General features: G+C 46.1%; 1 protein-coding gene across 3 annotated transcripts in view; it reads right to left on the bottom strand.

The window, feature by feature from the left end:
• LOC144610671 (riboflavin-binding protein-like) overlaps positions 1–14,551 on the bottom strand; it is a 50,438-nt gene that overhangs the window by 11,266 nt on the left and 24,621 nt on the right. For all 3 annotated transcript variants that reach the window (XM_078429546.1, XM_078429544.1, XM_078429545.1), the window contains exons 3-5: positions 5,680–5,767; positions 3,617–3,745; positions 1,889–2,000 (exon numbers count right to left, since the gene is read on the bottom strand). In XM_078429546.1, coding sequence (XP_078285672.1) covers positions 1,889–2,000; positions 3,617–3,745; positions 5,680–5,767 — 329 coding nt within the window. The remainder of the gene's footprint in view (positions 1–1,888; positions 2,001–3,616; positions 3,746–5,679; positions 5,768–14,551) is intronic.

Raw genomic sequence — 14,551 nt, 5'->3', positions numbered from 1 at the left:
CAGTACTCTGAAGCACCAATTGCCGCTTTTGATTGTTGTAGTTGATATACGAAAGAAGATCTATCTACATTAATCCATTACGTCTGCAAAGGTGCTGCACGCTTCTGTACATTGTCTACTACTACTTGCCAGGCTTTGTCTCACCCCCATCTCTCTACCAGCTTTCTCCCTTCTACGACAGTCTGAAGAAGGACCCCAAAGAGACCCAAAACATCGCCTTTCCATGTTATAGATAATAGACAATAGACAAGAGGTGCAGGAGGAGGCCATTCGGCCCTTCGAGCCAGCACCGCCATTCAATGTGATCATGGCTGATCAGCCATGATCACATTGAATGGTGGTGCTGGCTCGAAGGGCCGAATGGCCTACTCCTGCACCTATTGTCTATTGTCTATCATTCCCAATCAATACCCCGTTCCTGCCTTCTCCCCATACCCCCTGACTCCGCTATCCCTAAGAGCTCTATCTAGAGATGTTCTCCAGAGATGTTGCCTGACCCGCTGCGTTACTGGAGAACTTTGTGTATTTTCTTTCTCTGAATTAATAGTCTGGTAACATAGCCACGATATCACCATTATACCAAATGCAATAAATACTTGCACGCTCAACTGTGAGGGAAACCACGGTCATTCCCTCATGCTGCAATCGGACAATAACAACATTCCCTCTTGGCAAGCTACACCCAGCCCCGAAAGCAATGAGAAGAAAAAAAATCTTGCACAATGTTTTGAAAGCAATGAACTGCAGAGACCATTGCGGCGATCATCTAGTGCCTAGTCACATCACGCAGCACAATATAGAATCTATGATTTACATTCAACGTAGAACTGTACAGCACATGAACCACAATGTCCATGCTGAACATGATGCCAAGACACAGTAAGTGTAAGAAAATAACTGCAGATGCTGGTACAAATCGAAGGTATTTATTCACAAAATGCTGGAGTAACTCAGCAGGTCAGGCAGCATCTCAGGAGAGAAGGAATGGGTGACGTTTCGGGTCTGAAGAAGGGTCTCGACCCGAAACGTCACCCATTCCTTCTCTCCTGAGATGCTGCCTGACCTGCCAAGATACAGTCATCTCATCTGCCTGCACCCCTGATCCATACCCCTCCATTCTTTGCATTTCCACGTGCCTATCCTAAAGCATCTTAAACACCACCATTGTAGCGGCCTCCAGCACTACCCTAGGCAACGTGTTCCAGGCGCCAACCACACTCTGTGTAACGTAAGCTGCTATCATATCTTCCACCAACACCGCTGCTGGCTGCTCATCCCAGGCACCCACCACTCTCTGTGTAAATAATTTGGCGTGTGCATTTCCTTTCGATTTTGCCCCTCTCACCCTAAAGCTATGCCCTGTGGTCTTTTGACACTTCCAAACTGGGAGCAAGGTTCATTCAGTCTACTCCACCATTCAATCATGGCTGATCTATCTTTCCCTCCCAACCCCGTTCTCCCAGCTTTGCCCCTCTCGGCTTGAAGCTACGCTAGGAGAAGGTTCTGACTGTCCTCCCTCTCATAATTTTAGATACTTCTATCAGGTTGTCCCTCAGCCTCCGATGTTCTGGTGAAAACAATCCAGGTTTGATTGTAGCCTTTGAGGATGGGATGTTGGATGGCACATCAAGTGAGCTGCCTGGTCTGATGATGGAGTCTTGCACTGGATGACTGGATGATGTGGTAAAGGTCAGGGTGGGGCTCGATCTTCTGGTTCTCTGGATCGGCCCACCCACCAACTCAACCAAACTGACAAAGTGCATTTATTCGGATGATGCTTGGTGTGGTTCCAGGCATCAGCCATGATCGCATTGAATGGCGGTGCTGGCTCGAAGGGCTGAATGGCCTACTCCTGCACCTATTGTCTATTGTCTATTATCATTCCTACCTTACTGTGAGGAATGCACTCCGAGGTGCAGTTGGTCTGAGTGCTATTTGAAGGCTTCAAACCAGAATTCCAGTTCTTGGTGCAGGTCAAATCATTCTTGCAAGCTTTGTACCTGGAGAGGAAGAAGGCAGATGTTTTATCAAAAGCCAATACCAGGTTGGCACAAAGCTGGTACAGCAGTAGAGTTGCTGCCTCACAGCGCCAGAGACCCGGGTTTGATCTTGTCCGAATGGGAATAGTCTGTTCTCCATGTGACCACGTGGGTTTTCTCCGGGTGCTCCGGTTTCCTCCCACACTCCAAAGAGGGACAGGTTTGTAGGTTAATTCGCTTCAGGAACTTGTCCCTCGTGTGTGGGATAGTGCTAGTGTATGCTGTGATCGTGGCTCGGCGTGGACCCAGTGGGGCAAATGACCCGTTTTCACCCTGTATGTCCAAAGTCTATGGAGCCATCAGCAGGATCCCTGTTCAAGAGTCAATAGTGTTTTATTGTCATAGGTCCAGAAACGTAACAATGAAATTCTTACTTCCAGCAGCATGACTGATATGTAAACATCGTGCTCTATAAACACTGTAATATACAACACAAAATGAGTTAAGCAAAATCACCAATAGCAACCAGTGTCTCGGATGTAATCTGGTGCTTTCAACTACCATCTCCAATTATGTTACCCATCTTTTTTACAATCATTGGGGGACAGAGATTCATCTGTGCCTAATACACCCATGAACTATTCCCTTTTTCCTTGTTAGACACAAAATGCTGGAGTAACTCAGCGGGTTAGGCAGCATCTCTGGAGAGAAGGAATGGGTGATGTTTTGGGTCGAGACGCTTCTTCGGACTGATGTCAGGGGATGGGGCGGGACAAAGATAGGATGTAGTAGGGGACAGGAAGACTGGTGGGAAAACTGGGAAGTGGGAGGGGATAGAGAGGGAAAGCAGGGATGATCTAAAGTTAGAGAAGTCAATGTTCATACCGCTGGTTTAAATCGAAGAGAGACACAAAATGCTGGAGTAACTCAGTGGGACGGGCAGCATCTCTGGAGAGAAGGAATTGGTGACAATAGACAATAGACAATAGGTGCAGGAGGGGGCCATTCAGCCCTTCGAGCCAGCACCACCATTCAATGTGATCATGGCTGATCATTCTCAATCAGTACCCCGTTCCTGCCTTCTCCCCATACCCCCTGACTCCGCTATCCTTAAGAGCTCTATCTAGCTCTCTCTTGAATGCATTCAGAGAATTGGCCCCCACTGCCTTCTGAGGCAAAGAATTCCACAGATTCACAACTCTCTGACTGAAAAGGTTTGTCCTCGTCTCCGTTCTAAATGGCCTACCCCTTATTCTTAAACTGTGGACCCTTGTTCTGGACTCCCCCAACACTGGGAACATGTTTCCTGCCTCTAACGTGTCCAACCCCTTAATAATCTTATACGTTTCGATAAGATCCCCTCTCATCCTTCTAAATTCCAGTGTATACAAGCCTAGTCGCTCCAGTCTTTCAACATATGACAGCCCCGCCATTCCGGGAATTAACCTAGTAAACCTACGCTGCACGCCCTCAATAGCAAGAATATCCTTCCTCAAATTTGGAGACCAAAACTGCACACAGTACTCCAGGTGCGGTCTCACTAGGGCCCTGTACAACTGCAGAAGGATCTCTTTGCTCCTATACTACAACCAAGACATTTTTGGTTGAGACCCTTCTTCAGACTGTGATCTACTTACCATTGGTCACAGAAGCTGTGGCAAAGTGGTACATTCACGAGGCGATTGGGAAGACCCGAGCTCGCCCAGATTTTCGTGTCCGGGGAACAGCGGTAGAAACACGAGAGCTGTTTGTAGAATTGCTCACATCTCGAGAGAGAGAGAGAGAGAGAGAGAGAGAGAAAGAAAAAATCAGTTACATAATGCAGCAACTCCCAGACCCGTCATCAGAACATCAGATTACCATGAGTCCCCTTGTTGTATTCAACCATGGAGTGGGCATTCACTGTAGATATCAATGAGTCAAATCAAGGCAGTGTTCCAGCCACAAATTCCACCCTGACTAAGATGAGATGGTTTTATCCAGATAGAGGAATCCGACCTGAAGCTTTCTCACTGGTGCAGTAGAATAAGGGTGTTAGTTCTGGGCCAGCAATCTAGAGTCCTAGTTAAATGGTTGAGAAACACTGATTAACCAGATAGCGAACTTAAATTCAATTAACTAAATTCTGGAGGTGGGAATAAATGGGCCATTATTTCCTCGCTTTTTATGCTATTAGATCCTATGATCATTATAGATACTCCAATTAAATTATTTCTTATGTTTAAGGGAATACAAACGGTAGTTCACAAGTTCATAATTCACAAGTTATAGGAGCAGAATGAGGCCATTCGGTCCATCAAGTCTATTCCGCCATGCAATCATGGCTGATCTATCTTTCCCTCTCAACCCCATTCTACTACCATCTCCCCATAACTCCTGACATCCGTACTAATCAAGAATCCATCAATCTCCGCCTTGAAAATATCCATTGACTTGGCCTCCACAGCCGTCTATGGCAATGAATTCCACAGATTCACCACCCTCTGACTAAAGAAATTGCCATGCTTAACAATTTTAAACCAGTGAACCAGTGTTGCAAACTTTCAGAATTAAATTAAAGTAAAATACAAAGTCACTTTGCCTTACAGCTCTGGATTCAAATTTAATTCATATCAAATGCATGTGGGTTCTGTGTCTATAAGATTTTGACTCTGGCTTTGATTTGGGGCGTTTTGAGTTTGGATCTGAACTGATTAGTTACAGAAATATGACCTTTTTTTTTGTTGCAATAATGTCCACTAATTGACAGTCTTGTGTGCAAAGGCCAGAGGCTTTTAATTTTAAAAAACACGTCACACAGAGTATGGCAGTTGCCATAGGAGTGCAGGTAAATGGTTCCTTGAGAACCTGGCGTCACAGGTAGATAGGGTGGTCTAAAAGGCTTTTAGCACATTGGCCTTTATCAGTGAGAGTACTGAGTAAAGAAGTTATGTTACAGGTATATGAGACATTGGTGAGGCTACATTTAGAGTGCTGTGTTCAGTTCTAGTCACCATGTTTTTGGACAGATATTGTCAAGCTGGAGAGGGTGCAGAGAAGATTCACGAGGATGTTGCCTGGACTCGAGGGCCTGAGCTGTAGGGAGAGCTCTATGTTTCTATGTTTCTATGAGAGGTTGAGCAGGCTAGGACTCTATTCCTTGGCGTGAAGGAGGACAAAAGGCGATTTTATAGACGTGTACAATATCATGAGAGGATTAGATCAGGTAGACGCACAAGGTCTCTTGCCTAGAGTAGGAGAATTGGGAACCAGAGGACATAGCTTTAAGGTGAGAGGGGGGAAAAATGTAATAGGAACCCAAGGGGTAACTTTGTTTTACACAAAGGGTGATGGGTGAGCTGCCAGAGAAGGTGGTTGAGGCAGGGAATATCGCAACGTTTAAGAAGCTTTTCGACAGATGCATGGATAGGATAGGTTTAGAGGTATATGGACCAAAAGCAGGCAGGTGGGTCTGTGTGGGCAAAGTGGGCCAAGGGCCCTGATTCCACACTGCGTGATTGTATGAAAATGGTCTAAACCTAATCCTACTGAGGAAGATTTGGGTATACTTCATACTGACAAGTAATGTGCATTAGGATGGATTTATTCCCAGTACATATTCTTCACTATAATCAACACGAAGAAAAAATCATTAAATCCACCTCAACCCATTTATAAGTTCCCTTTCAAGCATTTTTTTTCCCTTTTTATGTGCACTCACTTTGTACTTAAGATTCCACATCTGTTCCAGGGCTCAACGTCTGGCAAAGAGCTCGTCTTGTCATCTGTATCTGCTGAGCAGCAAGCATCTATAATTCAAACAAACAGCCCACTTTGCATTCAGAAGCTTAAAATTCATGAAGTCGCAATCTGATGACAGAGTGCCCGGGTTGGATCGTTAGACTTTAGAGATACAGCGTGGAAACAGGCCGCTCGGCCCACCGAGTCCACTCCGACCAGAGAACACCCCGTTCACCAAAGATATCTTTGCCACTTTGGCGGCAAGAACAGGAAAGCAGAGTATTACCTGAATGGTGGCCAATTAGGAAAAGGGGAGATGCAACGTGACTTGGGTGTCATGGTGCACCAGTCATTGAAAGCAAGCGTGCAGGTGCAGCAGGCAGTGAAGAAAGCGAATGGTATGTTGGCATTCATAGCAAGAGGATTTGAGTATAGGAGCAGGGAGGTTCTGCTGCAGTTGTACAGGGCCTTGGTGAGACCGCACCTGGAGTATTGTGTACAGTTTTGGTCTCCTAATCTGAGGAAAGACATTCTAGCCTTAGAGGGAGTACAGAGAAGGTTCACCAGATTGATCCCTGGGATGGCAGGACTTTCATGTGAAGAAAGACTGGATAGACTAGGCTTATACTCGCTGGAATTTAGAAGACTGAGGGGGGATCTTATTGAAACATATAAAATTCTTAAGGGGTTGGAGAGGCTGGATGCGGGAAGATTGTTCCCGATGTTGGGGAAGTCCAGAACCAGGGGTCAGAGCTTAAGGATAAGGGGGAAGTCTTTTAGGACCGAGATGAGAAAACATTTCTTCACACAGAGAGTGGTGAGTCTGTGGAATTCTCTGCCACAGAAGGTAGTTGAGGCCAGTTCATTGGCTATATTTAAGAAGGAGTTAGATGTGGCCCTTATGGCTAAAGGGATCAGGGGGTATGGAGAGAAGGCAGGTACAGGTTACTGAGCTGGATGATCAGCCATCATCATATTGAATGGTGGTGCAGGCTCGAAGGGCCGAATGGCCTACTCCTGCACCTATTTTCTATGTTTCTATGTTTCTATACTAGAGTAACAAGATCGAAGGTATTTATTCACAAAATGCTGGAGTAACTCAGCAGGTCAGGCAGCATCTCAGGAGAGAAGGAATGGGTGACGTTTCGGGTCGAGACCCTTCATTACACTGATGGACCAACAAGATGGACCACTCCGTTGAAATCTCCTATTCTGAAGTGTAGTACGCAAAACAGCCATTTTAGTAAGCAAAACCCACCATTCGTTATGCCTCTCGCAGTGTAATCAGTGTTCTGGGGGAACAGTATGTGTGATGATACCATTAAAATGCAGAATATATCTCATCTATCAATTCACAGGTTTTTGTTATTTTTCTTTGTAAATGTTTCTGCAAGTTTCTGCCTACTAAAATGGCGCCGTGACGTACTACGGTTTTTAGGGTCGAGTGGACTATCTTGTTCCTCTAGTATCTTTGCCGTTCACAATCCTACACACGAGGTGCAATTTACAATTTTACCCAAGCCAATTAACCTAAAAACCTGTACATGTGTTTAGAATGTGGGAGGAAACCAGAGCACCCGGAGAAAACCCACACGGTCACAAGGAGAGCATACAAACTCCACAAAGACAGCACCCGTAGTCAGGATTGAACCCGGGTCTCTGGCGTGGTAAGCCATCACCTCTAGCCACTGTACCCACTGGCAGATCTGTTGGCTACATTAGTAAATGAAGTCAAACAGTTAGTGTTGGACCTTTCAAGGTTCAATACATTCTTCTTCCAGCACCCAAATGAAAGAGAAAGCGCTAATTTGGGACAGATTTAAGTATCTAGGAACATTGGGTCAGATAGCATCTCTGGAGGACATGGATAGGTGACGTCTCGGGTCGGGACCCTTCTTCAGACTGATTGTGGTAAGCTGCTAGCTTTCTCTTTAGTTTAGTTTAGAGATACATCGAGCAAACAGGCCCTTCGGCCCACCAGCTCTGCACCGACCAGCGATCCCCGCATATTAACAATCTCCTACACCCACTAGGGACAATTTTTACATTTACCAAGCCAATTTACCTACAAATCTGTATATCTTTGGAGTGTGGGAGGAAACCGAGGATCTCGGATAAAACCCATGCAGGTCATGGGGAGAACATACAAACTCCGTACAGACAGCACCCGTAGTCGGGATCGAACGTACAAACTCCACACAGACAGCACCCGTAGTCGGGATCGAACGCAGGTCTCCGGCGCTGCAAAGCAGCAACTCTACCGCTGCGCCACCGTGCCACTGTTTCTCCCCCTTACTACAATCTTTCCAGCATTCCCTCACCTACAGCAATCGTTACAGCTCCCTCTCTACCGTAGTAAGCTTCCTTTCTACGACCATTTGCCAGGCCTTGTCGTACCTCTATCGCTTTTCCAGCTTTCTCTCCCCTTCTACATCAGTCTGACTAAAGGTCCCGACCCAAACCGTCGTCTGTCTTTGTCATCCAGAGATACTGCCTGACCCACTGAGCTAGTGTAGTTTAGTTTATGGCCATGTGTACCGAGGTACAGCGAAAAGACGTACAGGTATGTAGGTTAATTGGCTGGGTAAATGTAAAAATTGTCCCTAGTGGGTGTAGGATAGTGTTAATGTGCAGGGATCACTGGGCGGCACGGACTTGGAGGGCCGAAAAGGCCTGTTTCCGGCTGTAGATATATGATATGATATGATATGAAAAGCTCTCGTTGCGTGCTAACCAGTCAGCGGAAAGACAATACATGATTACAATCATATACTTGTGTACAGATACATGATAAAGTTCTTCAGACTGAGAAACAGAGGGGAGGAAAACTAGAGGTATGAAAAAGTTCAGAACAAATCACAGATGGCCAAGGAAAGGTGGTGCGCACAATGGTCCATTGTTGGCTGTGGAAGAGATGATAATGAATAATAGACAATAGACAATAGGCGCAGGAGTAGGCCATTCGGCCCTTCGAGCCAGCACCACCATTCAATGTGATCATGGCTGATCATTCTCAATCAGTACCCCGTTCCTGCCTTCTCCCCCTACCCCCTGACTCCGCTATCCTTAAGAGCTCTATCTAGCTCTAAATGGCCTACCCCTTATTCTTTAACTGTGGCCCCTGGTTCTGGACTCCCCCAACATTGGGAACATGTTTCCTGCCTCTAACGTGTCCAGCCCTTTAATAATCTTATATGTTTCGATAGTGCAAGATAAAGGCAGTAAAGTCCGATCAAATATAGTCCGAGGGTTTCCAGTGAGGTAGACAGTAGTTCAGGACTGCTCTCTGGTTGTGGTAGGATGATTCAGTTGCCTGATAACAGCTGGGAAGAAACAGTCCCTGTATCTGGAGGTGTGCGTTTTCACACTTCTGTACCTTTTGCCTGATGGGAGAGGGGAGAAGAGGGAGTGGGCGGGGTGAGACTGGTCCTTGATTATGCTGCTGGCCTTGCCGAGGCAGCGTGAGGTGTAGATGGAGTCCATGGAAGGGAGGTTGGTTTGCGTCCACGATTTCTTGTGATCTCTCACATTACCCACTGTCCCTGGACATTTCTTCCAGCAATGATCCACTCAGATTCCCCCCATGCCTAATTTGCTGTGAACTTTTACTCAGTTATCCCTGCTTCAGTAGTTCATGTGCAGTGTCTTCTCTCATTATATTTAATTACATTGGTTACAAATAACAAGACGTCAGCATTATCTCCTTGCTGTTGTTGCCAGCTATATTTACTGCTTGGCACTGCTGAGATGAATTAAAAATATGGTTGCTATGTCGTGGAATCTTTGAAAGTAGTGTGTAAAAATAATCCTTTACAAATGTTTGCTTTGTGCTGTGCTTTGACCTGAATATTTTCAGCTTCTACCTCCCACGCATATTGTCATAAGTTTTTATCGAAGATTCACAGCCCAAATTATCTCCAATTAGAATGAAAAGCAACCTCCTCCTTCTATTTGGACCTAGTCAAAGGTTGGGCAACAAAGCTACCAACACTTGCTTCCGAATCACATCAGGATTAAGATGGAGAACGGGTGTAAATGTGCAGGAAGGAACTGCAGATGCTGGTTGACAGCGAAGATAGGCACAAAATGCTGGAGTAACTCAGCGGGTCAGGCAGCACCTCTGGAGGAAAGGTACAGGTGACGTTTTGGGTCGAGGTCCTTCTTCTGACTGAGAAACAGAGGGGAGGAAAACTAGAGGTATGAAAAAGTTCAGAACAAATCACAGATGGCCAAGGAAAGGTGGTGCGCACAATGGTCCATTGTTGGCTGTGGAAGAGATGATAATGAATAATAGACAATAGACAATAGGTGCAGGAGGAGGCCATTTGGCCCTTCGAGCCAGCACCACCATTCAATGTGATCATGGCTGATCATTCTCAATCAGTACCCCGTTCCTGCCTTCTCCCCATACCCCCTGACTCTGCGATCCTTAAGAGCTCTATCTAGCTCTCTCTTGAATGCATTCAGAGAATTGGCCTCCACTGCCTTCTGAGGCAGAAAATTCCACAGATTTACAACTCTCTGACTGAAAAGGTTTTTCCTCATCTCCGTTCTAAATGGCCTACCCCTTATTCTTAAACTGTGGCCCCTGGTTCTGGACTCCCCCAACATTGGGAACATGTTTCCTGCCTCTAACGTGTCCAGCCCTTTAATAATCTTATATGTTTCGATAAGATCCCCTCTAAACCCTTCTAAATTCCAGTGTAGACAAGCCTAGCCGCTCCAGTCTTTCAACATACGACAGTCCCGCCATTCTGGGAATTAACCGGGTAAACCTACGCTGCACGCCCTTAATAGCAAGAATATCCTTCCTCAAATTTGGAGACCAAAACTGCACACAGTACTCCAGGTGCGGTCTCACTAGGGCCCTGTACAACTGCAGAAGGACCTCTTAGCTCCTATACTCAACTCCTCTTGTTATGAAGGCCAACATTACATTGGCTTTCTTCACTGCAGGGACATATGGATGCAAAGAGTGGAACTAGCAGGATGACTAGAGTGAGGCTGGGGCAGAGAGAGAGAGGGAATGCAAGGGTTATTTGAAATGAGAGAAATCAATATTCATACTGTGTAACATCAACAGTGCAAGCTCTTTCAGGGCATTTGACATCAAGAACCCTTTTGCTCACTTGGTTGCATAAAATTCGTACACTTGTAATATTAGAGCCACACACAAATACTGCATGGAAACAGGCCCTTCGGCCCACTAAATCTGTACCAACTATCAGGCACCCATTTTCATAAACCTACCTAATCAATTTTATTCCACCTCATCAATTCTCCCAAGATTTTACCACTCATCTCAATACTAGTAACAATTTACAGTGGCCAATTACACTGCCTTGGGTTGTGGGGAATTGGAGGATTCAGGCTGAACCTACATGATGTAGGAACAAAGAACTGCAGATGCTGGTTAAAAGACAAAAAGGAGCAAAAATGCTGGAGTAACTTCACAGGTCAGGCAGCATCTCTGTAAAACGGTCTTGACCCAAAACGTCTCCTATTCCTTTTCTCCAGAGATGCTGCCTGTCCCGCTGAGTTGCTCCAGTTTTTTTGTGACTGTCTTCAGTTTAAACCAGCATCTGCAGTTCCTTCCTACACACGTTACTCAAATGTCATAGAAACATAGAAACATAGGCGCAGGAGTAGGCCATTCGGCCCTTCGAGCCTGCACCGCCATTCAATATGATCATGGCTGATCATCCAACTCAGTATCCCGTACCTGCCTTCTCTCCATACCCCCTGATCCCTTTAGCCACAAGGGCCACATCTAACTCCCTCTTAAATATAGCCAATGAACTGGCCTCAACTACCTTCTGTGGCAGAGAATTCCACAGATTCACCACTCTCTGTGTGAAAAAAAACATTCTCATCTCGGTCCTAAAAGACTTCCCCCTTATCCTTAAACTGTGACCCCTTGTTCTGGACTTCCCCAACATCGGGAACAATCTTCCTGCATCTAGCCTGTCCAACCCCTTAAGAATTTTGTACGTTTCTATAAGATTAAATCTGCTGTGACAGGCAGGGAAAGTCTGACAAGAGCCTAGGAGGAAATCAGCAGCCTGGGTCTTCTTGCCCAGTGACCGCACCAGGTTAACCTGCCCACGGGTTTTGCCGCTGCAGGTTGCTGAATCCCTGTGACGAACCTGCCTGCCCCCACACTGCTGGTGTACAGATAACTCTTCGAAGCAAGGAGTGCTTGGACTCAGAGGGAGAGATGCGGCACCGAAACCGACCCTGCAGCCTACCGAGTTTAAGGGGTTGGTCACGTTAGAGGCAGGAAACATGTTCCCAATGTTGGGGGAGTCCAGAACCAGGGGCCACCGTTTAAGAATAAGGGGTAGGCCATTTAGAACGGAGACGAGGAAAAACCTTTTCAGTCAGAGAGTTGTAAATCTGTGGAATTCTCTGCCTCAGAAGGCAGTGGAGGCCAATTCTCTGAATGCCTTCAAGAGAGAGCTAGATAGAGCTCTTAAGGATAACGGAGTCAGGGGGTATGGGGAGAAGGCAGGAACGGGGTACTGATTGAGAATGATCAGCCATGATCACATAGAATGGCGGTGCTGGCTTGAAGGGCCGAATGGCCTACTCCTGCACCTATTGTCTATTGTCTATAGATGTATATATGATTGCTGTTTACTCCATAAGCTTTAAGTGAACAGGCAATTCATTGCAGCCTAGTGTATATGACAATAAAGTAATCTGTAATCTGGATTACATAGGCCTGTGTTGGACAAGTTCTCTGCTGCTATGCATTAGTACTCAATGCATGTATGGGCAGAAACTGCAATTGGTGTCAGACTATTCAGACTTGGAAGGGATCAATGTCTTGCCCACCTCCCCTCCCACCAAATCCTGTCATATTTAGTTTAGTTTAGAGAGACAGCAGGGAAACAGGCCCTTCGGCCCATCGAGTTCGCCTCGACCAGCGATCACCCTGTACACTAACACGATCCGACACACCAGGGGCGATTTACAATTGTTACCGAAGCCAATTCATCTACAAAACCTGCACGTCTTCGGAGTGTGGGAGGAACCGGAGCACCCGGAGAAAACCCACGCAGGTCACAGGGAGAACGTACAAACCCCGTACAGACAGCACCCGAGGTCAGGATCGAACCCGGGTCTCTGGCGCTGTGAGGCAGCAACTCTACCGCTGTGCAAACCTTGTACTCCCAAATGACACAGGGGAGGGAGATTATCACTGGATAATAATTGAATGTAGGAACCCTAATTGATCATTTACTCTCATTCCCTGACCAAGATCATCACCTCTTTTTTGTTTAGTTTAGTTTAGTTTATCGTCACGTGTACCGAGGTACAGTGAAAAGCCTTTTGTTGCGTGCTAACCAGTCAGCGGAAAGACAATACATGATTACAATCGAGCCGTCCACAGTGAACAGATACATGATAAAGGGTATAGCATTTAGTGCAAGATGAACGTTACAGGATTTTAGAAACATAGAAATTATTGTCTGTTGTCTATTGTCTATTGTCTAAACGTAGAAAATAGGTGCAGGAGTAAACCATTCGGCCCTTCGAGCCAGCACCACCATTCAATATTATCATGGCTGATGATCCAAAATCAGTACCCCGTTCCTACTTTCCCCCTATGTCCTTTGGTTCCGCTAGCCCTAAGAGCTATATCTAACTCACTCTTGAAAACAAATTGGGTAGTGCTCCCAAATATTCAGCTCTGGGGTGGTAGCTGAATGCGTTTTGATTGACTGTGACTAAGCCTTGGTAGACTGAGATTCAGGTCAGTTTAGAGTGCTGGGACATCTCATTAGGAATCGGATCTGTTGTCCTATGTTCCTTGCTGTTACAGTGAATGCAGTCAGTGTGATTCTGGCATCAGGCAGCAACAGCCGAAACTCCCTTGGGAACGAACCTCTCTGCTCAGCCTCGCCAGTGCCAGCTCTCAAGGCCTTCATTCCGTTGGCCAGCAGCTCGTTGGAGGTCAATGGGAGTACAGGGCTGATGGACACGATTTGGGTTCATGCCTGTGATTCTTGGCACAGGCTCGCTCACTACCAGGGCTGTCCAACGGCAGAGACACCACAGGACAGATACACAAAACTGACTGTTTATACATGTCAAAACAGCTACATTGTCCTCCTGTCCAAATGTTGGGAGCAGCTGAATCCACTGCCAACTTGGGTATGGAGCGATGGCGGAGATGCAAAGAGATATGCACAAGTTTTTAGAGACACACCGCAGCGTCTTTGACACTCAGGATGTCCCGGAAATCCCTGCATCAATGGGTGGGGCAGCTGGTCGAGCCACTGCCTCACAGCGCCTGAGACCCAGGTTCCATTCTGATCTTGGGTGCTGTCTGTGTGTGTGTTTGTGTCTGTGTCTCTGTCTGTGTCTCTGTATGTGTGTGTGTGTGTGTGTCTGTATATATATATATTTCTGTGTGTGTGTGTGTGTGTCTGTGTGTGTATATATATATATATATATTTGTGTGTGTGTGTGTATATATATATTTGTGTGTGTGTGTGTGTGTGTATATATATATTTGTGTGTGTGTATATATATATATTTGTGTGTGTGTATATATATTTGTGTGTGTGTGTGTGTATATATATATATTTGTGTGTGTGTGTGTGGAGTTTACACTTTCTCCCTATGACTGTGTGGGTTTCCTCCAAGTGTTCCGGTTTCCTCCCACCTGGATAGGTGATGTTTCGGGTTGAGACCCTTCTTCAGACTGATTGTAAAGGGGGGGGGGGGGGAGAGAAGAGAGAAGAAATCTGGAAAAGAAGAGATGCAGGAATAGGCCGACGCAGGCATGGGAGTCTGAAGAAGGGTCTCGACCCGATACGTCACCCATTCCTTCTCTCCCGAGA

This window comes from Rhinoraja longicauda, chromosome 37 (assembly GCF_053455715.1).
Source record: "Rhinoraja longicauda isolate Sanriku21f chromosome 37, sRhiLon1.1, whole genome shotgun sequence".
NCBI lineage: Eukaryota > Metazoa > Chordata > Chondrichthyes > Rajiformes > Arhynchobatidae > Rhinoraja > Rhinoraja longicauda.
This window is presented reverse-complemented; position numbering and strand designations above follow the sequence as displayed.